Here is a 27,109-nt window from a genome sequence, read left to right on the forward strand (position 1 = left end):
AGCATAGCTTCCACCTCACATGTCTGCATACCTGCCGTGTTCTTATTACTGAATGCAGAAAGTTAGTAAGTATGGCAATGGAGTGGGCTCCTGTGACACAACATTCACACCAGGTTCTGTGAAAACTTGCCAGCTGTTCAAATGTGAAATGGATGCATACAGAACATGGTGATTCCACATACCTTCTACCTTTTAAGGAACAAACATAGGCTGAAACTGACATAAAAAAAACTTATGATGAAATTAAATTTGGGGAATACTTCCTACCCTTCATGATTTGGGATAGGTCATTTGGTATAGTGACTATGCTACAGGCTGGATGACTGATGACTCAGGACTTGATTCCTGGAAGAAGCAAGCGATTTTTCTCTTTTCCATAATATCCAGACCGGCTCTGAGGCCCACCCAGCCTCCTGTACATTGGGGTCTGGTTCCCTTGGGGGGGGGTTGTAGTGTGAAGCTGACTGCTAATATGTATTAAGTGCAAGGTTTAAGAAAGATAGACCTATACCTCCACTACCCCATACATCTTCATGGCATACAACTTTTTGTCACCTTAAGTTCAAAATTTTGTCTTCCTGTCTGTTATCTAAAAACATAGATTAAAATACAAAACCCATCATACTTTGCCCGTTGTTTTGTGTATCAAATTCTATCTTTTACTTTAATAAAGACCAAAGGAATGTGAAGTAACATTGTTCTGTGAAGAATATTGACCTAAAAGGGAAGAAGGAATACCCTGGAGAAAAGTGCATAATGAGGAGCTTCAAAACTTGTGCTGTTCACCAGATATTCTTATGATAAAATCAAGAAGGATGGAAACATGCAGGGCATGTAGCACATACAGTTATTTTTAAAACTGAATTTATTTCCATTGTAGTCTCTCCATGTTCAAGCACTCTGCTACTAATTCAACTGAATTCTGGCTAACAGTAATGGAAGAAGAGTTGCCACCTGTAATGAGATCATGGCGAGCTGAATTTGCAATAATGCGATGTAAAATAACTTCTGGCTCAGTGTATCGTGGCTACCTTAGGAACAACAGATTATGTTGGTCCCTGACAACACCTGAATGTCTTTTGCGGGCTACTTTATGATGCTACCAGTATGGTGTTATGCTGAAGATTAACTGCTGAGTTGGAAAAGATTTGTAAGGAAGTAGACATGGCCTAATCAAGGCCTGGAAGAACTGGCAAAAACTATGAAAACCTCACTAAGGTTAGATGGAATCCTGGCTAAGTTTCGAACTGAGCACCTTCTAGATATCAGTCTACAGTGCTACCGTGTGAGTAAAACTGAGATGGCAACAATTTCTATCAATATAAATAAAGCAAGGATTTGAATTTAATTTACATCATAGGAATCCATTTTATCAACAAAGGTAATTCCATGCCCTCTCTGTCAGAAGCTGGTCTACATTAACACCCTGCTTTTCTTACTGTGATTTTCATGTGTTATTTAACATTAGGTAATCAATCCAACTTCACTTATTACTAACCTTTCTTGCATTGTGCCTACAGTGATACTACAGACTATTTACATTCCACAGACACTTCACAGCTCCAAGCTTTAGATGTAGAACTTGTCATAATACAAATACAGTACCAGTTTCAAATATAACTATCAGTAGAGAGTTGTAACAGCTGTTTATATATTTACAGATATCTCTTATAATACAGAAGGATATCAAAATAATTACATCAAAGAGCCATCATCATCATCATCATTATAAGTGAGAATATTTAATTAACGTAAACATGAAGTAGGAGTGTAATGGGAGAAACTCTTTTAACTGGCTTAAGCATTTTTATATCACAATTCAAACATCTGATTGCAGTAGGAAGATTACTGAATAACTCAATTCCAGTACTGTTGTTGCAGTTTATCACTTAATTTGCATTGGCAATCTTTAAGCACATCAATATTCTATACACGCACAAGAAGTTGCACTTCAGAAACTGCCCACATAAATTAAAGCGCTAGATCCCAGAAGACGACTTTCTTCATGAAGGTCTTTGTTTGTGAATAACATATTTAATGTTTACTCTCCCCTCTGAACCCCCACATGACCAAAATAAGTTACTGTCAATTTGAAAGTTGATTCTAGGTTACTTGGTTGGGGTGAAGTTGTAGAATCAACACCATATCAAGAACCAGTGCCAATTTATGTTACTTCAGATTTCATGAAAAAATTTGGTATTTGTAATCAAGATAAAAAAAATCTGTCCCTGTAACAGGCCATTGAGGCCCATAGGGTTGTGAGATGTCAAGGCTCCCACATTTTCTAGACGATAAGCTCACAGATGGTGGTCATGTTATCAGCCTTACGCACTGGCCACCCTTTACACCCCAGCAAGATTAATCACTTACTAATTCATCTGTCTTCTCCCATCAAAACCTCTTGTGATGCCATCTTCCCTCACTACCATGACAACATGCATTCAAATGCAGACCTAAACAAATGCCACGCATCCAAGTTGGCAAAGTCCTTGAGCACATACCACTAAACCTTGACTAGCCATGAAGCCAGATAAATAATGATATCTTTACAACAAAAGCAGTTCTTTCGTGTCGTCTAGTAAGCAAGGTGTAACTATGAAAAGAGAATTCTAAGCAAGAAGTACAAATCACTACAAATGTTGCTAGATTTTGTTTCCACATTGGTGACTACTACATGGATGTTGTCTTCCATATATTACATTCATAAAAACGGTTCATATGTCGAGTTTGTTATATCATGAGGCATATGGGGTTATATTCATGGAGTGCAAGTCCCAGACCCATTTGTAAACATTTTAACCTCTGTCATAATTCTATTGTTTTTATTATGAAATCAAACACGGTTGTAAATAACATAAGACAAAACATTTTTACTATTAAAAGCTTTACAAGTAAGTAAATTAATATTCAGTAAGTGATGATTTGAGGCACCACAGCATTATAACCTGATCATCAAGACTTACTATTCGAGCTACCAAAGCATTAACAAACTTTATATTAAACAAATTAATATTCTAGCAAAGTCTTGACATTTCTAGTACATTCTCAAATTCAGATATGACAGCTCAGATTATAGGAGACTTTGGAAGGGCCCATTCAAGTCTTGGGCTTTCTGAAGAAGCTGCTCAAGGTCCAAAATTCGAGTTTTGAATCTGAAAATTCAGAGTGTGCCTAATGGGCATGTGGATTTAATGGGATCATAAATCTGGATGGCAGGTCAAGATATGACTAATGTCTTCTGGGACGCGATGCCCAGTCTGGTAGCAATTCCGATGTTTTGGAGGAATGTAATGACTCCATCCACAGGGTAAAAGACAGGTCAAACACGCAAATAGCAAGCTTGTTGCTTAGCACCTGTATTCCTCCGAAACATGAGCAAACATCAACTTGGCTATATAGTACAGCATTCCATCATCATTTATGTCACACATGTAACTAAAGGTATTCCAAGGTTGATGGCCTATGATGGCACAGAGGGAACCATCTGGGAACAGCATACTGATTCACTGACTATGATGTCAAATGAGAGAGAAGGGATGGCTAAAGATGCAATATGTGCTTATGCTTGAGGTCCTATGTGTAGAATAGGTAAAGGTATCCCTGTAACAGGCTGTGGAGGTCCATAGGGATGTGAGAAGTTGAGGCTCCCACATCTTGTAGACAACTGGCTCATGGATGGCAGTAAGGTTGTCAGCCTTATGCACCGGCCGCCCTTTACCCCCCAGGAAGATTCATGGTACTCATTTCTGTTAAGAGGCTGAGTTGACCACAGGGCCATAGTGCAGCTGGAAGGCTTAGGTAAATTGAAAAATCTACCTCATCAGGACTCAAATCCATAACCTTCTGGCTTGTAAAATAGTGCCTCAACCAACTAGTCTACCGTGTACCCCCAAGAGTAAAATAGGACTGAGAAAAATGGCATTAGACAGGGAGAAAAACATACAATAAACAATTTCAAATTGATTCCAAATATTTATAATCTATAATAACTACTGTCTTGATGTCATGTAACTGTCCAGCAACTTCATATAAAGTATAAATATAAATAACCTTGCCCTCTTCAAATACAGCAACAAATTGTCAACTGGCAGTTCTTGTGTCTTACAAACTATGACCATGTTGCAGGAGTGTGCAAGAATATTGAGACAAAATTAATTTCATAACCACCATATTTTAATACAGAATTCATTTATCACAGTCATTTCTATATATTACAAGATCATATAAAATAAATATTTAGAAATTACTTTGTTATTACGTTCAAGTATCAAATATAACATCAAATTATTTTAGAAAAATTCCCACTTTTACTTCCTTTTGTAGAAAGCAAATTCAGTTTTGAATTTTCCGCAGTAATAAAAATGCTGAAATAGATTTAACTTGTGTTGCAGACAGAAATTTAAAGTGCACAAAAGCCAACACCATATTACAGACAAGCAATCTGTACAATGCAAGTTCATCCATATTATTAAAAATTCATAAAGAATATTTTGTTTTGTTATGGGAGCAAAGACCCACAGCTACATGGAATCAATACAGAAAAAATTAATGCTTTGCTGTAACTGAAAACTGAGAATGATAATTATTCTCATCACTTGCACAGGCCTACTACAATGTGACAAAGTAACACCAACAGTCAGACGGGGCAGGATGCATGTCATCTGGTTCTGATTGGCTATCCAGCCATACATGACCTGTCTTGTTGAAATATCCTGACAAATTTACATGGTGCAAATTCATACTTCTACAGCTTGAATGACTGACTGCATAATGGGTAGGCCTAAACCAGCCCTTGATCCATGACCTTCAATGATCTACTGTTCATCCCCCTCTATTTCAACCCCTCAACAATCCTACACCTCAAATGAAGTGCAGTATCTTACTTACAGGGGTGTCTTGGTGGTCACCCAGCCCCATGAAGTAATGGCCCCAGTAGCAAAATCTTAAGCCACAGCCTCACAGTCACACAGGCTTATACAGTTTCCTGACAGGGGCTGACACTTTTCCAGTTAATCATGCCACTAAACATTTAAGTAACAGGCAAATGCAGAATATATGTCATTAACTTTACAAGGAAACCATTTTATACAATGATACCAGGATCAAGCAGACTTTGGTTGTAACTGTCTCCAACAGCTTCAAGCCAAATATGTCCAGTGGAGTTTAAAAGCTGTGCAAGATAACATTTTCCCCATGTCACAGCATCAGAGGCTGATATAGGAAGGCTGTAGCAAAACTATCCATTATGGGGTGAGTTTAATGCAAGATCAGAATATGATGTAAGCATCTGCTATTTAAATATCAAAGGGTACACTCTAACATAGGCAGAAATGTGACATGTAGCAGGTGTAAAGTTCTCAAAGATATTTTTAGTCACATTCAGACCTGTCACAAAGAATGCCTGTGCTATAATTGCCACTAGCATTACCAGATGAACAACTGTAGCATTTCCTATCACCAATAAATATGTAATTTATCAAGTTATTAACACTCCTCAACACAAGCACCTACTGCTTCACCAGTAGCAAATTCATAAAATTTACATTTGGTCAGGAGCCCCACAACCTTACAGCAATAAATACACGAGATGACCTATCAAAACCAGAATTACACACTTAAGCACAACAGTCCTTTTAGGCATAGTATGTGGGTGGGATCGTGAGATCTCGTAGGACTCCCAACTGCTGCTCCGTGAACTTCAAGCTGTGTTGCTCCCAGTTGTCATGATGTGTTCGCTTGAAGTCGCCAAGAGTCTTCCTGATCGTGGACTACAGAAAAGAGACACGTACTCAGTGAAATAAAGCCTGCTGCGAACCAAGATGGCAATGAAACTAATCATACTTACTGGTATAGGTTGTGGGTCATTGAGGTGGTCCCCCAGGTGAAGGAACACATCTGGCACAAACTCAGGCACATCATATGGGTATGCGTTGATGAAGGCACAGAGTCCAAGGATTCCAGAGTGGCGCAGCCTAAGTGACTGCAGGTCAACTGCATCCATCGCATGGCCATGCACCTGCTGCTTCTTCACCTTTGTTTTTGACTTCAGCTTAAACTTCTCCTGCAAACAGGATCTAGCTTCATGCCGGACACGTCCAGAACACAAATGGTTCCTAACCAATGGATATTGTGGCATATTCACTCAAAGCAAAGACTGTGGAGTCACAACAGCTGACTGTTACTAGGCAGAAGCCCATAAACAACAGAGGAATGGTGTTTTCAACAGTCGGTGCCAATGGCAGCACATGAAACAACGGAATACATTATGCCATAGTTAAGTAACAACTGCACTGCAATAAGGAATGGTGTTTTCTACGTGGTCCATGCTAAGATGTTATATGCAGGGCAAGTTAGAAGTCAGAGAACTGCTGTTCAGTTGTTGTGAGCTGTTGCTGTTAGACGCTGGTAGCTGAGGCTGGGGACAGTTCAGGAACCCAGAGGAAGGGTAACATCAACCGTTGGAAGCCACTACCAAGTAACATCACTGAGGCTGTGACTCTGGACACTAGTGTAATAGTGAAAACTGTAAAGTGTAGCCACATGCCATATCAAAGAGTCAAATAAATCCAGTCAACAATCCAAAACCCATCCATAGTCACTAAAACCCTGACAATATGAAAGACTCCTTTCATTCTAAGGTGACATGCTGACCACATGACCTCCATGTCCCCTAAAAGTTGTGCTGAACCTTCAGTGATGGAGGACATTTAATTCCTACTCACTCCTTGGGACAGAGGATATTTAAACATTTAAAATGGTAAATGCAACATTTCACTTAAAGTGTAATAAAATGGGAAAAACTGGAGGTTTGTTTTTCTAATTTTCACACTACGTTCAGAAATGTATATAGAATTGGGGTATTGATCCATGCTGCTTTAAAATTATTTTTTTGGCACAAAAAGCCTATAAAAATTAGGAATAACAGTATCATATTATCTTAGAAATTCAGCTGGGTGCATTAGTCATGAAAACATTCCACACAGAGTCCCACGTCACATGCGTCACACCAGTACTAAAATCTTGCTTATAAAATTTCTTTCTCTTAGACGGGGCACTGTTTGATGATTGTCAACCCAGCACTTTGTGTTCTACAACATTAGCACATTTCACAGAGTCCCTCAATTAACTGAATTCTGACTGACAAATGATCTGTTCTTTTCCTTGTGTTATTCCTACATATTATCACATTCAGACATTTTTTTTTGTCCCTTAGTTCTGCATATTCTCCCACTGGGCGTTAGTGCTATTCTCGATTCTGTCATTTAGCACAGAATCGAGAGAAGAACATCCATTTTCAATATCAAATTCTCAATCTCATAAAACTTTGTTCTGATTCGGTTTCAAGTAAATATATTCTCCACTGGTCATGACACAACACAGCTGTCCACTTCATTCCTTGCGGCTGGCCCATGCTGCATGATGCCTATTTATATAAGAAAGGGGAATTACAGTAGTTTCATTCATATAGTGAACTGTTTAACATTTGCTATGGTAGCAGTCATAACACTTCTTATAGTGAACGTCACGTCTCAAAGTCGTAGATTCTCCAGGTATCTTCTTGTGGTTAAAAATTCCAATCTAGAAGCATCACTGGTCAGAATATGCCTCAAGAGAACCGACTTTTCATTCAATCAGCATGCAGGACAGCACACAGTACCGACCTAACATATTTAGTTCATCAGAATTCCCCTAGGGGCAGAGATAGATTTCTATGGTAATAAGTACACCAAATGTTGAAATAGAAAACTTTTAAAAAGAATTCAACTGTATCACAACCGCTGCAGGAAGTGCAAGTGGGACAACAAACATATGAAATGATATTTCCTCTTTAATTTCATATCAAAAGAATTATCTTACATGAAAAACAACAGTTCAAAATACAAGCTGAAACTTAGTACTGCACTAGGCCGTGCCATAACTCAAATGGTTAGTTGCTGGCTTCCCACCGTGGCAGCCCGGGTTCGATCACGGGTCTGGTTAAGTGGGATTTGTGGTTGACAAAGTGGCACTGGGGTAGGTTTTCTCTGAATACTTCAGTTTCCCCTGCCAATCTTCATTCCACCAATCGCTCCACAATCACCCTCACCTATCATCTGGGGCTGGTACAATAAGCCAGAAGTGGCTGTAGTACAAGGGACTTAGTCCCACCCCACTATCAATTAAAAAAAGAAAATTAGCACTGCACTGTGTGTGCCAGATATGGACTTCGGCAACATGTGACAGTCTATGGCACTGAAGGGTTAAGCAGGATTACTTTATGTTCACAACAAGAACATTACCTACTGATTCCTATACGGGGGAATGACAATGTAGAAGTGCAGTGTACTAGCAGATGAACACCACAGTAATTAAAAACACTGTATTGCCACAATACCTTGTTAACTGCAAAGCACCAAATGACATCATGATGAACTGTTAAGGAAGCAATCGTGTCCTACTCTGAAGACCTATCCTAGCATCTGCTTTGAGCAAGTGAGGGAAACCTCAGCCATGTTAATCCATTCTCAAACCCATGACTGGAATCCAGGGATACCAATAACTACATATTATGATGAGTACGCAGCCAGGGCACTGGCTGGAATCAAAGGAACTAAGATGGGAAGCTATCATGAATACTTTAATACTTTAATGGGTAAAAGATTAAAAGGAGTAGAATGAGGGACTGAGAAAACCCACAAAAATTCTGGAGAGCTGGTAACATAGCCACGGTTCATACCAGAGGTACTGCACAGTGCTGTCCACCATACCAAGCTGTACTGCCTGTACACCATTGGAATATGTATGAAGATATTCTGGGCACAAAACAGAAATATACTTCCATATCCAACAGAGCTCACAAATGTAAGGATAATGATACACACTTAAAAGAGCACAGATGGCAACTCACAATGAGGTCATCCGTTGATTCGATGAAGTTGCAGTGCAGCAAGCCACCCAGCACCTGTGATGCTTTCTCACGCACCTCTAGCCAATCATCTTCCAGGAGCTGCAGCACAATGTCCAGCACCTGAAACAATCCTCTTATGTTCCAAGTCATTGCCAACACATCATGTCCTGGTTTGTTTAATGATGCTCTGTCAACTGCATAGGTTAGAGAATGTAATGGCAGAATGACTGGACTCACTGGAAAATTTGGAACAAAATGTTAATGGCTTGTTTTACAAAACTATCCTAGAATTTAACTGGAGGGACTAAGCAACACCACCAATAACCTCAGTCAGAATAGCCAATATCTGAGTTAAAAACCTAGCAACCACAAATACAAAGGAAAAATACTATTACATCACAGTGTCAGCCAACATTTCACACCATTTATCTTCCCTTGCACAGGGTGTCTTATAACATATTTCAATTTACCGCATGCTTTATCTTTAGCATAACTCTCACCTCACGAATCCAGACTTGTTTGCTGAGGATGGTGGCCATGTTATGGAACACAACCACCTGCAGGAACTCCAGACAGGATGACCTGGCCCACCATGATATGCTCTCAGACACCTGCAGCAATCAACATAGCAAAGGTCAGTACAAACTGTTGTTTACTTTGCTGACAACTGGGATGAAATGGAGCAATGCTACTAACATATGTCACTGGAGATTAACACCAGTTCTCATCATTTACCTCAATGACAGCAACCAGCAAATATGCTGGGGTGGTGTGGCCTGGTCCGTCGTTACCATCATAGTTACTGACATGTCAGCACAGGTTAGTACAAACTGTCCCTTTGCTTGTGTAATCTGTGGGGTAGGGTGAGACTGAGTCTACTGTATCAGTCCATTTTGAGTGGAGCAGCTGGTGGTGGGAAGAGATTGGTGGGGAGGGATCAAATATACTCGGGGTGGAAAACAAGCCACAGGTCCACTTTTTCCTATAAAAATCCAATATGAGTTGATCTCAGATCAAGCCTGGGCCATCACGACGTGATGCTTGAGCCATGACAGAGCTTGAGCTATCACTTACTTTGCTGACAGACTGGAGAACCACTGGGACATGCTGGGGCAGCATGAGTGCCTGGCCCATCATTGCCAACATAGATACACAGGACCTGCTCAGTTCCTCATCTGCATCATAGTTTGACATGAGGCATACCAGAGGGAAGAACTCATAATACTCAGCAACTGTTGCATACTGCGCACGTGAGATGCTGCCAGTCACCCACCTGCACACTGCAAACACATAACTCTCTGAGAGGAGATGGCCAACAGTTTATACAGATAGGTCCATTATGGCTTTGGTTGGATCTGATCCTAATTCTGGGGAAAATATATATATATAAAAAGTAAAGCAATCTCTGTAACAGGCCACGAAAGCCCACTGGGTTGAGACGTTGAGGGTCCCACATTATCTAGACAATCGGCTCAAGTATGGCGGTAAGGTTGTCAGCCTTATGCACCGGCCGTGCTCTACTCCCCAGGAAAATTATTTAATTAATTCCTGGTACTCATTTCTGTTAGAGGCTGAGTCAACCCCAGGGCCATAGTGCGGCTGGAAGGATTAGGTCAATTGAAAAAATCCGATGACCTCATCGGGACTTATATATATATATAAACGCAAAAGAGAACAAAGGACCAGTAGAATTTCAGGGCAGTATGAACACACATATTTAAATATAACAAGTACAGTAAATTAAATATAGAGGTTACACCAGCAAGATCAGTTCTGGAGATGAAAAAGCCAATTATCTTACAACAGCGCCTGGCCTACTCAGTAATTATTACTGATGTGGTGATGCTACGGATAAGCCAGATGCAAACTGCTCACTTGCATCTCTTACTACTACCAGCTAAGTCATAAGTCAGGAATGTCCAGCCATGTATTCACAAGTTGCTGAAGCTGAACTCCAGTGGCATCAGAGGAAAGATTACTTGTATTTAACTTACGTTTGTCCACAGGTAAGCACAGCTGAGATGAAACAAAGTCATGCATGAGTAACGGAATATTTATTAAAGTATTAGAAAAATCTGCAGGCGTAACTGACAAAACAGCATCCTGTCAGTAATCTCACTAACAGCAATTAAGGTTTTCTGATTATGTGTTGAGCAATGACTGCATTTGTAGAAGCTGTTATATTATTTTAGCAGATTTAGCAAATAAAAAGTAGCTTTAGTGTAAAAGGTGTACGTATCTGGGAGCTACTCCAAAGCCTTTCCCCCAAGCATTCATGTCAGATAATGCTAGGTCCAACAGCTATATGTGAGGGAATGAGATTACAGCATGCTTTTAAACTGCCAATTAAGCAGTGACACAACAAACAGAGTGCCATGCAGGTTCATATTTAAGGAAGTTGCTGCTCCTGAGAAACCCCAGAGTTTTGAAAATATTACGCATTGTGATGGTGACTGTAAAGTCTCTCCCAAGGCACTCCACAGGTACCATGCAGCCGTGTTCAAACATAATGGACTAGATAGTTTGTACTATGTACAGGCAAGATGCCAAGAAAAACAACCAAGCACTTCCCAAATACAAGTCTAGAGCACTGCCACCAGACCAACCTGCTCAGTCAAAACAGCTGTCTTTCAGTACACCAATCTTTGTCTGGCAAAAAATACTCACAATACAGCCTCATTCTGCTGTGTGGCTGTTTCATATTTCCACAATCAAAAATACTGTTCACAGTATGTAATTTTGAACTGCTGTGATTTCCTGCAATGTTTCCATATATAATAGAGACACAGAAATGTGAAGGTGATCACAGTCATCGAATGTTACATATATGCTGCTTCCAACCCACCTACCTGTCTTCAGCAGTCGAATCGCCACATCACGTTCCTCACCGTTCACCTGCATGTTCTCCAGCATGTTCATCACTGGATCAGCACTCTCCCCACTCAACTTCTCTGCACACAACACAATCAGTCAATGTATTAAAGTTGTAGCAACAACTCGGAAAGAAAATATTTCAGTGAACAAACTACATACTTCTCAGTTCGATGTGATTGCTGGAACTGTCCAGAGCTTTGGGTCCTATCTGGTACAGCACAGCAAGCTGGGGAATTATCTCCGACACAAAGGTGGTAATGTGGGGGGAGGTGGTGCGACTCCCGCCCAGCAGTAGGATGTCTGGCTCAAAGATGTTTGTTAGAACACTGTAATGAGCAACATAGAATTATTCCATGAGATTTACCCCTCACATTCCTTGCCTCATTGTAACAACACCTTAAAAAATAATCTGCAAAATGCTGATATTTAACAGCAAACAAAAGCATCAATGGTAGGTACAGCCGACAGACAGACACACACTTTCTCTACTGAAATGACTGATGTTCAAGAATAAATACATATAAAGTGTGCATTATTCTTGCCAGATTTTAACTGAAACTGAACTGCATTCATAAATTGCAACAAAACTTCAGAATATCAAATTTCATGAAAACTTGTATAGTGGTTCTTGAGCTGATACATGTGGACAGGCAGGGCACAGAAATGGAGAAGCTATGGTCACATTTTTGACAACTTCTCATTGAGAATGTACCAAAAACAAAACATAAAGAAACACCCTAAACTTTGGTACTAGAAATGACTGAATGACTGCCCTTCAAGGCCTCATTTCTGGAATTAGCTTTATTCGTGTCCTTGCCCAGACTCTGTTGCCACAGCCTCCATGAGATCACAAGAATGAAATGACTTGCTGTATGCCAATTATTATAGGTAGAATACAGACCTTCCCAGCCTTTCGCGAACATTCTGAAATGGATGTGTCAGGAATGGTTTCAAATAACTGAGCAACCGGTGGAATAACTCTGAGACACGCCACTCCTGCTGGTTCAGAGCACCTTGCAATGTGTACAGTCGCCTGCAACAAGACAGAGTAACTGGTGTGCAACAGAAGGGACACAGCATGCAAAAGCCCAAAAGAATGGTATATTTGGACCAATACCTACCCACACTCAATGAAGGATGCCTCGTCACGCAGAGGATCTTCCATCAGCAGCTCCAGCAACCAGTGATGTCGATTAGGGTCCCTGTTCTCCTGCACACACAACACAATTGGTCAATTGCCAAATTATTACAGCATCTCAACAACAATAATGAACTTAACTGTCCATGATAAATAAGCATACCATCAGCTTATTTATTTTTTTATTCACTTAGTGGTGGTGGAGTCCAACTGGGTCCACTCGGCATGGGAGCCACTGATTGGCCTATTGTAGCCCGCCCTGGGTGATTATGATGATGGAGAGTTTGGTGGAATTAAGATTGGCAGGGGAAACCGAAGTACTCGGAGAAAACACCCCCAGTGTCACTTTGTCCACCACAAATCCCACTTGACCAGGCCCAAGATTGGACCCGGGCCACCGCAGTGGGAAGCCAGCAACTAACCGTTTGAGCTATGGCGTGACCATACCACCAGCTTGCTCACAAATGGCCCATCAGATCAAATGTTAACAGAACTTTCAATATTTATTACAAAGGACTGAAAACTTTCTAGCAAAATGTTCTCTACACCTCTACTGAGATACACACAGAAGAGATTTGGAATTGTTACTTTAATGAGAGACTTGAAATATGACATTTCATGAACACAAGTCTCTCTCTTAACTTCATGTAAATAATGCCCAGCACAGAAGGGCTTGGCTTACTACGCAATACAACAAATTCACATCCATTCTAATGTTATTCTGCAAGCTTTATCTTAGTCTTTGTACTTCCTAAAAGATTTCCCTGCAGAGATGTCTCTCATATGTCCAGGTATCTTGTTTCTGAATTCTAGCAGGGAAAGATGCAAAGGCAGGCAGTACCTGGATAACAGGAAGCATTTCCTGAACTCCACTTCCTTTTACATGTTATGACTGTTCTGTAAGCCCTTCTGTCATCATAACACTGTTACTGACAGCGATGGGCAAGGTGCTAATACTTCCTGATGCAACATGCTACATGCTGACACTTCTTGACAAAAATCACATGTGAGATAGCTGACTATTGTACTTATGTTTCATATTACAACTCTGACAAAAATTGGTTAAAGTTTATGTGGGGGGGGAGTGCACAAAAGGAAGTGAAGCCTGTCCCTCCATCTGCATGTTTCAACTAAAAAATAAACAACAGCCACTGGAGGCCACCTCAAATTAATACTTTTTGATCTCATATAATTGGTAATAGTAAAGAGATGGATGCACAAATTTGTGAGGTGGAACTCCCACTACAACTACTGAATAGGAAACATATCAAGGACAGTAATGACAAAGTCAATAGAAAGTCCGTCGAGTGTAACAATGTTTTTAGGTCACTTCTTTATCACATTTGCCTTACATGTTTCGGTTTAATAAACCATCATCAGAGGCACATATTACAAACACATGAAAACACTGGCGTTGTTTAAATGTACACAGTATATATGCTGCGTGGACGCTGCTACAATTGTCGATGTGTAAAAGCACAACACTTGCTAGGAATGTGGAATGCACGTTCAACTCTCGCATTCCATCCGAAATTGCCCTCAAATTAAACCGTCAATGTTAAAATATTTAAAAGTTTAAAACATTTGAAGTAAAATGTTAGGCTCCTCCTTGTTAATTCATCCCGATGATGGGAGATGTCAACTTGAGGTTGTATAGGCTTATGGTCAGATGTTTCCTATGCGTTGTGTGTTGTGTACTCAACACAACACACAACGCATAGGAGTACACAACACACAACGCATAGGAAACATCTGACCATAAGCCTATACAACCTCAAGTTGACATCTCCCATCATCGGGATGAATTAACAAGGAGGAGCCTAACATTTTACTTCAAATGTTTTAAACTTTTAAATATTTTAACATTGACGGTTTAATTTGAGGGCAATTTCGGATGGAATGCGAGAGTTGAACGTGCATTCCACATTCCTAGCAAGTGTTGTGCTTTTACACATCGACAATTGTAGCAGCGTCCACGCAGCATATATACTGTGTACATTTAAACAACGCCAGTGTTTTCATGTGTTTGTAATATGTGCCTCTGATGATGGTTTATTAAACCGAAACATGTAAGGCAAATGTGATAAAGAAGTGACCTAAAAACATTGTTACACTCGACGGACTTTCTATTGACTTTGTGATTGATAGTGTAACGGACCAAAAATGAAGCAATTCAAAACAGTAATGACAGTTTGACTGCCAAGCCCATTAAGCAACAGACTGTTGCCACTGGGTGCAGATATGTATTTCTCTCACTCAAATTCAGACTGTAACTGCAGCTTGTTAACGCCTGACTACAGATGTATTTCACTAGCATTCTACCATTATCATTTTCAATGCAGAGTTCAAAATAAAGTTTCCTTGGAAAAATTGGCTGCCTAAGTAAAATCACAGATGAGGCATGGCAGAGAAAGTTTTAACGAGAATTGTGGCGATGGAACCAACCACAGTAACATTATTGAGAGCTTTATGGTGTGTTCATACACTGAAAATTCTGTGCTCTGGTACAGACAGCAGCTTTCCAGTCCTGTTTCCAAATGCACAGCAATGAACATGGGATGATAATCACAAATGGTATAATTTTGAATAGTGGATGGGCTTGTTGGAAAACACAAAAGTCATGTTACCCTGAATTTGAACCAGGTACTTCCAAACGGAAGTACAGATTGTTACCGCTCAGGTTGGGTAGTGCCTGCATCAGATAATGACAGACTTTTCTAACCAAACCTCACTTTCTTTTTCAGCATAGCAAACCTGCAGAGAATCTTAATATGTGCAGCTTGTTTCTGTAATGATTTATAATGGTAATGTGGCAAACACTTCACTACTTACTGATGAAGTGGCAAAGCATATGCCCCAGTCTGCAATGGTCTCCACTGTCATGTTGAGCAATGCAAGGCGGATGATGGGTGCCAGCGCCTTCCACAGGGCAGATACTTTGTGGAATGGCCAGTGCTTGGACCCCCGGATAATTCCTGTGAACAAAGAAATTGAAATGTACCAGTCTGAAGTTACCTGTTCCATGGTATGGGGCAGTCACATAGTACAGTTCCTCAAGGTTTAACACCATCCACTGGTGATCCAATATCTGTTTATATGACATGCTGCATGAACATTATTAAAATCATGAATGAAGCAAAACTCACCAGCAATGATCTCAGCAGCACAGCGCTGGCTGCTCTCATGTTTGTCTGTCACCAGGCGCTCCAAATGTGGCAGGAAATGGTTAAGGTATGTATCTCCATGATTCCGAAAAAGACCCTACAAACACAGCCAAATTGGAAAAATGTGGCCAACAAGTGACATAGGTTAGACACAGGACTTCAAATTTTAACACTATAAGAACTGAACTGTAAAATTACAGGTGCTACACATTTGGTAGCAGCAGGCTATACTAGAAGAAAACACACATGTGCACGCCTACGCACACATTACTCACACCTACACTTGTTAATTTTTGGTGTGTTCAAGAACAAACAGTTGGTAAAATTCTCCCATTATGTGCAGTATGTCTCTCAGTTTGTCAACATGCAGTGGCAGTGGCAGCAGCACTGCCGCCACCGCCGCCACTGCCACCACTACTACTAACAACAACAGGCAGTTTGCACAGAGACCTTACATGTATTCTCAGAAAAATGTTTAGAAAAATTGTTGTAGAGGAAAATGCAACACACATTTCATGCCCAATGTAAGTCTTACAAACAAATGCCTGTTCAATTTGCAGTAGCTTACACATATAGCTGCTAACTATTTCACCCAGTCCTGTTGTACATATGAGTATTAGTATGAGGGGAGAGCCATAAAAACTGGCCCTTGCACAGTGACCTTCAATGATCTATTGTGCTTCCCCTTTGGATTAACCCTTTAGTAATCCTACACTTCAAATGAAATGTAGGACTTTATTTATGTGGGCGTCATAAAAGTCACTTGGTTCCATGAAGAACTGACCCAGGTGGCGATATCTTAGGTAAGCTATAGCCTCACAATCACGTAAGATGTGTGTGGCTGATTCATCTTTTTGCAAGCACCTTTCATAAGTTGGGTCGTCTGTCAGACCCAGTTTGAAAATGTGCTCTTTTAGGTGGCAGTGTCCAGTAAGTAATCCTACCACCCATCTGAGTTCATCTCTGTTTAATTTTAACAGGTCCCTTGTTCTTTTGGCAGAGGGTCCTGATATAAATCCTTTTGCCTGTTTGAGTCCAGTTGTGGATTCTCAGTGTTTTTTGTGATTTCTATTAGTCCAGTCCCTGATCGCTTTCTTGGCAACTCCAATTGACAACCTCTTTATTACAACCGTCACAACACAACAAATATCAAGACCAGTGCCTAGTTTCGGCTCTGCTACATGTTTTGGCTATTAATAGCCATCATCAGGCAAATACATGGTTAACATATATACACCACTGAACCGCAGTACTAGTAAAATTGGATACAATATTATTAATTATATAAAAAAAAATACTTGACATAAAAATACAATAAATTAGATTATATAAAACACAAGTTATAGTATAAAACAAGAATAAGATTCTTTGATTGATGTTTTACATCACTGAGTCAGTCGTTGATTTTGCAATTTGTTGTATTCCCATGGACAAATTGGAATAATCTATATTTTGTGTAGATAAAAATTGTATAGGAGGCTCATGATGTAGATGTAGTAATATTAATGTTAATTATTTAGTCGGTGCCTCATCTTACAAAGTACTGTCCGTTCTGTGGGGAATGTACACAACGACTGAGTTCAGGTCTTATGAACGGCTGTTCAGATCCTGTTCTTGCCAGCTGACCTGCAGTTTCATTCCCAGCAATACCCTCATGGCCTAGCACCCATATCAGCTGAACTCTGTTATGTCTGGCCAGTTGTGTGAGGGATAGGTGACAATTTCAAACCAATTTTGAAGTGATTTGGTATGTACCAAGTGCTTTGATTGCAGCTTGACTATCTGACAGAATATACATATTCCTATTTTTGTAGTTTCTATCTAAATTCTCAACTGTGCATGCCTTAATGGCATACACTTCTGCCTGGAATACTGTTGTATACTAACCAAGGCCAAAACTACGTTTCCGCTCTGTTTCATCACAGTACACTCCAGCTCCAGTGCCTTTATTTGTCTTGGAACCATCTGTATACCAGTACAGTCAGGTTGAGACCCCTCTTTCCATTCACTTCTATCAGGAAATCTGATGGTGAAGGGTTTATCACAGACATGTTTCGGTATCATTTTATCAGATCCCAGTCATACTGTACATAAGTACTGAGCCTGTTGCTGCTGTTTGAATTTTCTTTCTTACCATTATTTAACAGTGCATTCACTGTTGGGAGTATATAGCTCTGGATGATGCCGCCCTTTGAAGTAACAATCAAAACACAGAAATAAACTACACATAATCTCTTCTGAATCCTTACCTTGAACATGATGAAACGATAACCATTGAACTTGTCCTTGCCTTTCTTCTCCTCAAGTGCAAGAAGCTCAACCAGTCTGTCAACATTTTGTTGGTCAGAGAAGAACAAATCCACTTCCTTCTCTTCGGCGGTCAGCTCGTCATGACTTCGGTCCAGTGCTGGCTGCTCCCCAGAGGCAGCATACACTTCCACTTGCCTGCAAACACTAGCCACTGTGAGACAGTAACCAACTGCTAGGTATGTTCTGGTGCTCCTATCGCAATGCTGGGAGTCTAGAAAACATTCTAAGCAGCTGTAAAACTTTCAACTCTCTCACTGAAGGTACAATCCCAAATACATCAAATAACTTCATGTCAGAGTCTTCTTTCACCTTTCAGTGGTTGTTCACATCTTCTAGGAATTGCTGAAAGTTCATATTCACAAAAGCCTGCAACTGGACCATACCTTGTGCCAGTTAAATGCACTTCATATCAACATACATCATATTTACTTGCGTATCATGTGCAGCTGTTATGGGGGCACACAGCAGCATAATTGGTTGAGGCATTATGCTACAAACCGGAAGGTCATGGATTTGATTCTGAGTGAAATCACTGGAATTTTAAATTGATTTAATCCTTTCAGCTGCACTATGGCCACTGACTCAGCCTCTAATGGAAATGAGTGCCAGGAATCTTCCTGGAGGTAAAGGGTGGCCAGCACATAAGGCAGACAACCTCACCACCAACTGTGAGCCAACTGTCTAGACAATGTGGGAGCCTTCATATCTCACAACCTATGGGCCTCCACGGCCTGTTATAGTGATAATTTTAACATTCTTCTACCTTTACCATAGGCAGCTGTTTATTCAAATTAACACGTAGCGACATGTGAGATTTTTATTTTTTACCTGGAAGCTTGACTTTTGAACACTAATGATGAATTCATTGCACTAGTACTTGATTCACACAGTAACTCACATCATGCCCTTGGTTCTGGTCATGTACAAATCGCAATGGTAGACAGAAATGTGACGTGTACGTTTGTGACAATGTCGCCACATTTTCAGAATATGTGGACTCATAAGGAGCAGATGTGTTTCTTACATGGGTTGCAGGTACCATACACATGCTGGAATAAGTATGAAACTGTTTCCTGTGTGTGAGAAACTGCAAATAATATGCCACTGTGTTTATATATATTCTTGATACTTTTATAAGAAATTAAATTAATTCCCCTCTCCCATAACTGTCTACTCACTTCTTCCCCCCAAACTCTAATCCTGAAAATAGGGGTGAAGGTACACAAGCAAATATAATAGGTGAACAGTAGGAGTTAACAACTCACTCGGGCCAGCAGTAAAAGCCGTGGTAAGGCTTGTGCACGTAGCAGGGAGTGTCCCATGCTTCTGCAGTCAGGGGCCGGGTCTTGCTGCAGTACTGCACCCACCGGTTGCTAGCGTGGTCTCCAGGGCCCTTAGCCTTCTCACCCCCTGAGAAGCTCAATGGATCTATAAGAATCTTCTTGTGGGCACGTTTCTGCTGTTTGAGCAAGAACACTGTGCTACGGATAGCAATCTGAAAATAAAAGTAATTAAAAACCCTTCCACCTAAACTTTGCTTATCTTTGAACTATAGAGTTTGGTTTCGTACCTTCCTGAGTTCCAAGGAGTCATGTATGAGTGTGTGCAAAAAGTAACGCACAGTCCTTGCAGAATAAGGCAGGTCAGGATGAACAAGGTCCCTTAGAAAACTTAGTGCCATCGAGCGGTAGCGCCAGTGCCTGCAACGGTAGGTATTAGACAACAGTTTCTGTTGGGTGAAATGCTCTCAATGCAATAGTGTTACAAAATGAGTGCCTTCCTCCAGTTTGACACAGGTTTCCATATAAAGGGAGAAATTATGGAACAGTTCTATGATCATGACCTCTAGGTCAACAGCTGAGATCTGGTGGTACATGTATTCCTAGAGATACATGAAATCACCTCATATAAGAGTGTGTGAGATATATTTCATACAATGTCAGATAGGCTGCAAGGGCACTAAGTACATCTTGACAACTTTCTTTATACCACTTTATCTTAGCAAAGACCAAATAAATTTGTTTAAAATCAAAAGGTCTCTGTATACTGTCATGATTATAATATATGATAACATGTAGTGTGAGATACAGTTTAAGTCATCTCAAACAGAAGTATGTAAAATCTCACTCTAAGATCCAACTATGCTTTGGGGCTCATGGGTTATGTCATATGACAAAGGATCAAAAACACAGCTCCAGACAGAGTACAAAAATCTGCATACAATGTGTTTATTATTCAATGTTTCACTAAAGTAAAATCAATATGCTGCATACAGCTGAACTAATTCTGCATACTCGTATTTCTTTCTATTATTTATTTTATGTAGCAGGCATTGAAAAAGCGGGAAATGCATTTCAAATTTTGATTGGGAAACTTGGTGCACAGAACAAGATGCATATGTAGCTGTAAATACGATGCAAGTATATGGAGTTTAGAGAAATAAGTGGTAAGGAAATGAACCAGTGTAAATCAGAATCCTCGAGTGGACTTCTGTGGTAAACGCAATCCATATTTGGGCTCCATAACCAAGGGAATTTCTTGAAGACTGTGGTATGTTTGATTATTAACTTCCTAACAGTTCTTGTTCATGGCTAAGCAATGGCAATATAGCTTTGCCAGAGCCGACCAAACCAATGCCAAAATTGAAAACATCTGCCATACAACTATTAGCAACAGAATACTAACATTTTGTATGCCAAAAAAACTTCAAAATATGAACAAATCTATTAAGGCCATTTTTATATAGAATATAAGTGTCCCATGTGGTTAGCGTAGTTGGTTGAGGCACTATGCTACAAGACACAAGGTCGCGGGTTCAAGTCCCGATGAAGTCATTAGATTCTTTTCAATTAGCCTAATCCTTCTAGCCGCACTATGGCCCTGGGGTCGAGTCAACCTCAAACAGAAATGAGTACCAGGAATATTCTCGGCTCAGCCAGCGGGTAGGGCTGACAACCTTGCTGCCATCTATGAGCTGATTGTGGAAACCTCAACATCTGACAACCCTATGGACCTCCATGGCCTGTTACAGGGATACCTTTACTTTTTCTTTTTTATGTCATACAAGCTGAGCCAAGGGGGAGTCTGAAAATGCCTCTTTCTTGACACATCAAAACTCCCCTCCTCCTCCTTCATACTTTTCAAGAAAAGAGGACTGCCTTGTTCATATTATCACCCAGATATTCTAGAAGTTATAACATGGTGGCCAGGCAAGAAGAAAACAGTCTGAATCATGCGGACATGTGCTACCATCACAGACAGAAACAGATATGAAGCAGTACTTGCTGGGAGTCAAGAAATGAGCTCACTGTTGGCAGTGACAAGATTCAACAAGAGAACAGTGAGGTGGAATTGCAATGAAATAACAGTGGACTTAAGTGCCTACTGACACTGAGGCAGTAACATGATACACACTACAACAGAAACTATACAGAATCCGTCATTTAACTGCAGCTAATAAAGGCATAAATGTTGTAGCAAAATGACAACATTGAGCCTCACAAGTTTTCCTGCTGCATAGCATCCATGAGGGAGTCCAGTAGAGCCAGATATTGATCCGTGTTGTACTGGTTCCTGTCTTCCAATTGCTGCATGCCAATTGCAACCTCTTCATCTGATACAACTTGGAAGCAAGGCGCTGGACTTGAGTTCCACAGCTGGCGTGCTGCAGCAAGGCAAAGTTCGGGAATCTGTTGGCACAAATGAGATGGACCACATGACCACTGTGGGTGGTTACATCACCGAGTGCTACAGTCTGTGAACAGCAGGACACTCACCTGCAGGCTGATGGTAATGGTGGGGAAGTGCTTGTGAACACTCTCCACAATATTCTCTATCAGGCGGATCACTGACAACTTCTCTGATGGCTTTGTGCGCACAATCGCGGGCCAGAGGTTCATCAACATCTCCCAGTCATGCCTGGTTACCAGGGGGTTCTGCTTTGGGCCAAGTAGCACATACAGTGAGCCCTGGAATGGATAATATCATGTGTTTCAATGAAATTATACAAAATGAATACATATTTTAAAATTAGTAATGACATCTGCTATGTCAAAAGTTGTTCCATCTGCAGAACTCTGCCAGTAGCTATACTGTATAGCAGCAAATGGTAGGATGACTGAGAGATAATAAACTGGATAGGATTTCAAAGAAAGTGGTCATGAACTAATAAGGCATTATACTGGAATTTATCTGACGGGACTGAGGAAAACTATCAAAAACCTCACTCATGACAGATGGTGTTCTGGAGATGATCTCAACTGAACACCTCCCACATATGATTCAAGACATTAACTGTGTAGCAAGCTACTCGGTGATGCTTTTATTATTGCTCAGCTGCAGACACTGTTCAACTGACACCTTGTTCTGTTCCAAACTAAGTCTTCTCTGAAATTAAGTGCTTGTAAGAATTTAGTGTAAATTCCACACATCAGGCCTAGCCTCAAGCAGCTGTCTCAGCCACTCTATCAGCAAGTGTGTGACATCTGAACAATGTAAGGAAGTTCAGGTTTAATCTCTTCTGGTACACCTGAGATGGCATATGTAAGTAAATAATAGGCATGTGTGAGAATGACTTCTTTGTGTTCGAGAATTTGAAGAAGTTTCAAGAATGAAAATTTCCTCCCTCAGACAAATTTTTTATTGTAACCACAATTCATGGCACTAGCTTCTTTTTTTTTACACTGAAATGTAAAAATTATCCCTTTTGATAAGAGACCCTATTTCAATAAAAAAAAAAGGTCCATCACTCACTCACTCACTCTCATCCACTCATGGAGCAGAGCCCTTCTTGAGAAGCTGCCACCTGTGCAGCCACTCAAAAACTACTCAGCATTTAATGGAACCCAAAGGATCATTACCGTGTTCACAAGAGCCGTCCACTGGTCCCGTCCTCAGCCACATTAATCCAATCCATACCATCCCATCCTATCTCTTCAGAACCATTTTAATATTGTCCACCCACCTACGTCTTGGCCTTTCCCACCAATATCCTACATGCATTCCTCTTCTCCCCCATTCGTGCTACATGCCCTGCACATCTCATCCTCCTTGACTTGATCATTCTAATTATACTTGGAGAAGAGTGCAAGTTCTGAGGCTCTTTGAGAGCAAGTTTCACACCCATACAGAACCACGGGCAAAATTATAGCTGTGTACCTTCCAATGTTTATGTTTTTAGATAGAAGACAAGAAGACAATTCAATCTCCTCTTAATTTCCTCCTGAGTCAGGTTTCGATTTGTTATAGTCGTTCCCAAATAACTGAACTGTTGTCACATTTTCAAAACATCTGTCAACTATCTTAATGTCATGATTTTGCCCTGCATTCAGATGACACAGCAACATATACTTAGTTTTCTCTGTGTTTACTTCTAGATCAACTTCCTTGCTAGTGTCAATTAAAGTTTGTGTGTTTTTCTTTAAGGTATCTAAATTATCACCCAGTAGATTCACATCATCAGCATAGACCAACAGCTGATATGTCCCATTTAATTCCAGTCCCACCTGGTTTTCCTGGACATTTCTAATGGTATATACTAAACCAAGTAGTGGCAATAAAGCATCTCCTTGTTTTAGACCAGTCTGGATAGGAAAATTATGAGACAAAAGTTTACCTAATGGACTTTTAATATATGTTTCATTTAAACACATTTTAATCAGCCTAACTAGTTTCATAGGTATCCCAAACTCCATCAGAATATTGTACAATACTTCCTTCCTAACTGAATCAAAGGCTTCTTGAAGTCTACGAATAGCTGATGTACTGTCTCATTGTACTCGCATTTTTTTCTCCAGTATATGATGAATGCAAAAGATCTGATCAGTAGTTGATCTGTTATGCCGAAAACCACGCTGATGATCCACAATAATTTCATCTATGTATGGGCTTAACCTTGAGAGAAGAATATTGGATAAAATTTTGTATGAAGTTGACAGCAGTGATATTATTTACTTACTTATGGAGCTGAGCCCTTCTGGAGGAGGCACAAATTCTGCAACTACTCAAGAATTTCCCAGCATTTTATGAAACGGGAAGGCAGTAACATGCCATGATAATTACTAGTTAGTTTTATCATCCTTCTTGTGGACTGGTACAATTATAAACTCCTTCCACTGATCAGGAAATTCTTCCTTATTCCAAATAGAATTAATTAGCTTATGGATCTCACAATGTAATATTTCACCTTCTGCTTGAATCAGTTCTGCCGGAATTTGATAACTAACTGGCGATATATACCTTCTCAATTTTACAATAGCAATTCCAACTTCAAAAGGGCTAGGACCAGGTACTAACCACTCAGCTGTATGTATTTCTATCTGCCTAACATCACTGACCCTATGCACATTCAATAATTGAGAGAAGTAGTTCTTTCACCTATTCAAAATGTTGTGGGAATCTGCAAGCAGATCGCAATTCTCATCCTTCACTAAGTTACTTCTAGGTTGGTAACCCCTCTTAAAGTAATTTATTCCTCTATACAGGTCTCTAATGTTCTTGTTCCCACTGTTCATTTGCAAGCTCATCAATTCCTTCATTTTATTCCTGAAATGCCTGCTGGTTTCATATCTCATATTATTCAGATTATCTCCATTTATTTTGCTTGGATCCTGTTGGTTGGTTGGTTGGTTTCCAATGGCTGCATTTGGGATCATTTAACTCATTTTGCTTCTTGCTTCCCAATACAGAGCACTCAAGTTCTTGCTTTGTTGCATCTCTTTGTTAAGATTAGGGCATTGAAGAAGGCATTCTTTTCCCATAGATGATCCTGGCAAGTTGCACAGTGTACATTCTTCTGTGTTATATATTCCTACCTTAAAAAGATGTGCTGCAAGGTAGTCATGTCCTGCATTCAATCAAAAATTTGCAACAGCTTCTTTTCTGTGTTTCTTGCTGTTAATTTCCCAAAGTTTTCCTACTGCTGACCATTTCTTGTTGTATGGTTCTTTGTTGATGGTATGGAGTATTTCTTTACTTGTTTTAGTTTTGATTTTGTTAGCTAGCGTGTGGGCACTTAAGATTTTACTTTGGAGATGCAGTCTTGTGCCTTTCACAGCAGCCTTCCTGGTATTAAAATTTTTAAAACTTTTTTTTTTAAACTTTAAAAAATTTTAATACCAGGAAGGCTGCTGTGACTGTGAAAAGTTGAACACTGTCTACATTGTGTATTCAGACATTATATGTGTATGTATATAATTTAACACCTACTGTAATAGAAGTTTCCGGAAAAAGTACTGATGACCTCTGAGGATGATCCATAGGGATCGAAACATGTAAGGGTGATGAGTTTTCAAGTGATAAAACTTAAATAGTCACACTGGATGGTGTTGTTTTCGTCTTTGTAATTGTTAGTGTGATGGACCAGAATGAAACAAATCAAAAAGCTAGACTCTTTTTGGCCAAAATTTCTATATTCTTTCTAATAGTTTCCCAAGCTCTATTAATAGCCATCTCAGTATCTAAGTTTTCCAAAGCTGTGAACCTATTTGAGATTTCAACATGATATTGCTCTTTACCCTGTACCTCCTTTAATTTCTTGAGACTGAACCTCTCCATGTGAACTCAGTGTGTTGTCTACTCACTGCAAGTCTTTCCGTAACTTTTGCCACCACCAGATGGTAGATATTATCACAAACCGCTGCCCTGAACTATCAGATATCAAGTATACTTTTGAATGCCATCTCCTGTCTATCAAAATATGGTCAATTTGGTTATGTGTCTTCCCATCAGATGTTCAAGTAAATTTATGAATGTTACAATGTGTGAACATTGTAGTTTTGACAATAAGATTTTTGGATGTGGTAAAGTTTACTACTCTAATTGCATTATCATTACTAATTTCATATAAACTCTCATGTAAACTTGTTGGTTTGAAAATGTGTTCCCTACCTACTTCGGCATTGAAATCTCCTAACAGAATTTTCACGTAGTATTTATGGAATTTATCGAATACGTTCTAGTCCTTCATATCATTAATTTTGTCCTCTGTTGGGGCATGAATATTCAGAATGATGCTATTAAACCAGTGACCTCTTAATATTATGTATGACATCTTATCATTAATAAGCTCTACCCTCTTAACTACTATGATTCTCTTATGTATGAAAAAACCTGTACCTAACTTATGATTTTCATTCCCCCTTCTATAGAAAATTGTATCTCTGCCTGCAGGTTTGGTGTCACCTCCATCCCATTTGACGTCCTGTACCCCCACTAAATCTAATTTATATTTGAGATTTCTTCCGTCACTGCCCTTAGTGAACCTGCCCTATACATACTTCTAACATTCCAAGCACAAAATCTCATATCCATTTTCTTTCTCTTAGAATGTTTATCTGAAGAATCCATCAAGGTCCAAGGCTTCTTGTGATCTTTCATAACAAGCTGCTTATTTTTTATGGTTAGGAGCTGTTAGCCCCACACCCAACCCCCAAGCTGGAGGACCACCCCTTGTTGGCTTTCTCCAACTGCTTATTAAATATATTTGCAGCTACCCTCATTATCTGGAGGCCATCTCTCCATCTGCAACCTGAGGACATGCCATGCCGTGGTGACAAGGGAACACCTAACATGTGTCCATCTATCATTGTATTAAAGGAAATTCAATTCTAGGGGTATGTACTTTTTCACTGTGGGCAGAAGGAGGGAGGGAAAGAAACAGATTTTGTTGATAAGTTGTTCTGCATTAGTGCTGCCAATATTATGATTCTGATGGCTCAGGAAGATTGTATGACACTG

The 27,109-nt window shown here is 39.9% G+C and overlaps 1 protein-coding gene across 2 annotated transcripts in view; it reads right to left on the reverse strand.

Moving 5' to 3' along the window:
- Positions 1 to 4,151: 4,151 nt before the first annotated feature.
- Positions 4,152 to 27,109, reverse strand: part of LOC111863063 (proteasome activator complex subunit 4) — a 38,569-nt gene continuing 15,611 nt past the window's right edge. For both annotated transcript variants that reach the window (XM_023849027.2, XM_023849028.2), the window contains 16 exons: positions 22,150 to 22,341; positions 21,875 to 22,062; positions 19,944 to 20,073; positions 19,639 to 19,868; positions 18,313 to 18,508; positions 16,046 to 16,160; positions 15,732 to 15,874; positions 12,883 to 12,971; positions 12,663 to 12,794; positions 11,921 to 12,087; positions 11,737 to 11,838; positions 9,962 to 10,167; positions 9,388 to 9,498; positions 8,888 to 9,007; positions 5,846 to 6,061; positions 4,152 to 5,768 (listed from right to left, as the gene is read on the reverse strand). In XM_023849027.2, coding sequence (XP_023704795.1) covers positions 5,634 to 5,768; positions 5,846 to 6,061; positions 8,888 to 9,007; positions 9,388 to 9,498; positions 9,962 to 10,167; positions 11,737 to 11,838; positions 11,921 to 12,087; positions 12,663 to 12,794; positions 12,883 to 12,971; positions 15,732 to 15,874; positions 16,046 to 16,160; positions 18,313 to 18,508; positions 19,639 to 19,868; positions 19,944 to 20,073; positions 21,875 to 22,062; positions 22,150 to 22,341 — 2,472 coding nt within the window. In that variant the 3' untranslated portion in view covers positions 4,152 to 5,633. The remainder of the gene's footprint in view (positions 5,769 to 5,845; positions 6,062 to 8,887; positions 9,008 to 9,387; positions 9,499 to 9,961; positions 10,168 to 11,736; positions 11,839 to 11,920; positions 12,088 to 12,662; positions 12,795 to 12,882; positions 12,972 to 15,731; positions 15,875 to 16,045; positions 16,161 to 18,312; positions 18,509 to 19,638; positions 19,869 to 19,943; positions 20,074 to 21,874; positions 22,063 to 22,149; positions 22,342 to 27,109) is intronic.

This window comes from Cryptotermes secundus, unplaced genomic scaffold (assembly GCF_002891405.2).
Source record: "Cryptotermes secundus unplaced genomic scaffold, Csec_1.0 scaffold1777, whole genome shotgun sequence".
In the NCBI taxonomy this organism is placed as follows: domain Eukaryota; kingdom Metazoa; phylum Arthropoda; class Insecta; order Blattodea; family Kalotermitidae; genus Cryptotermes; species Cryptotermes secundus.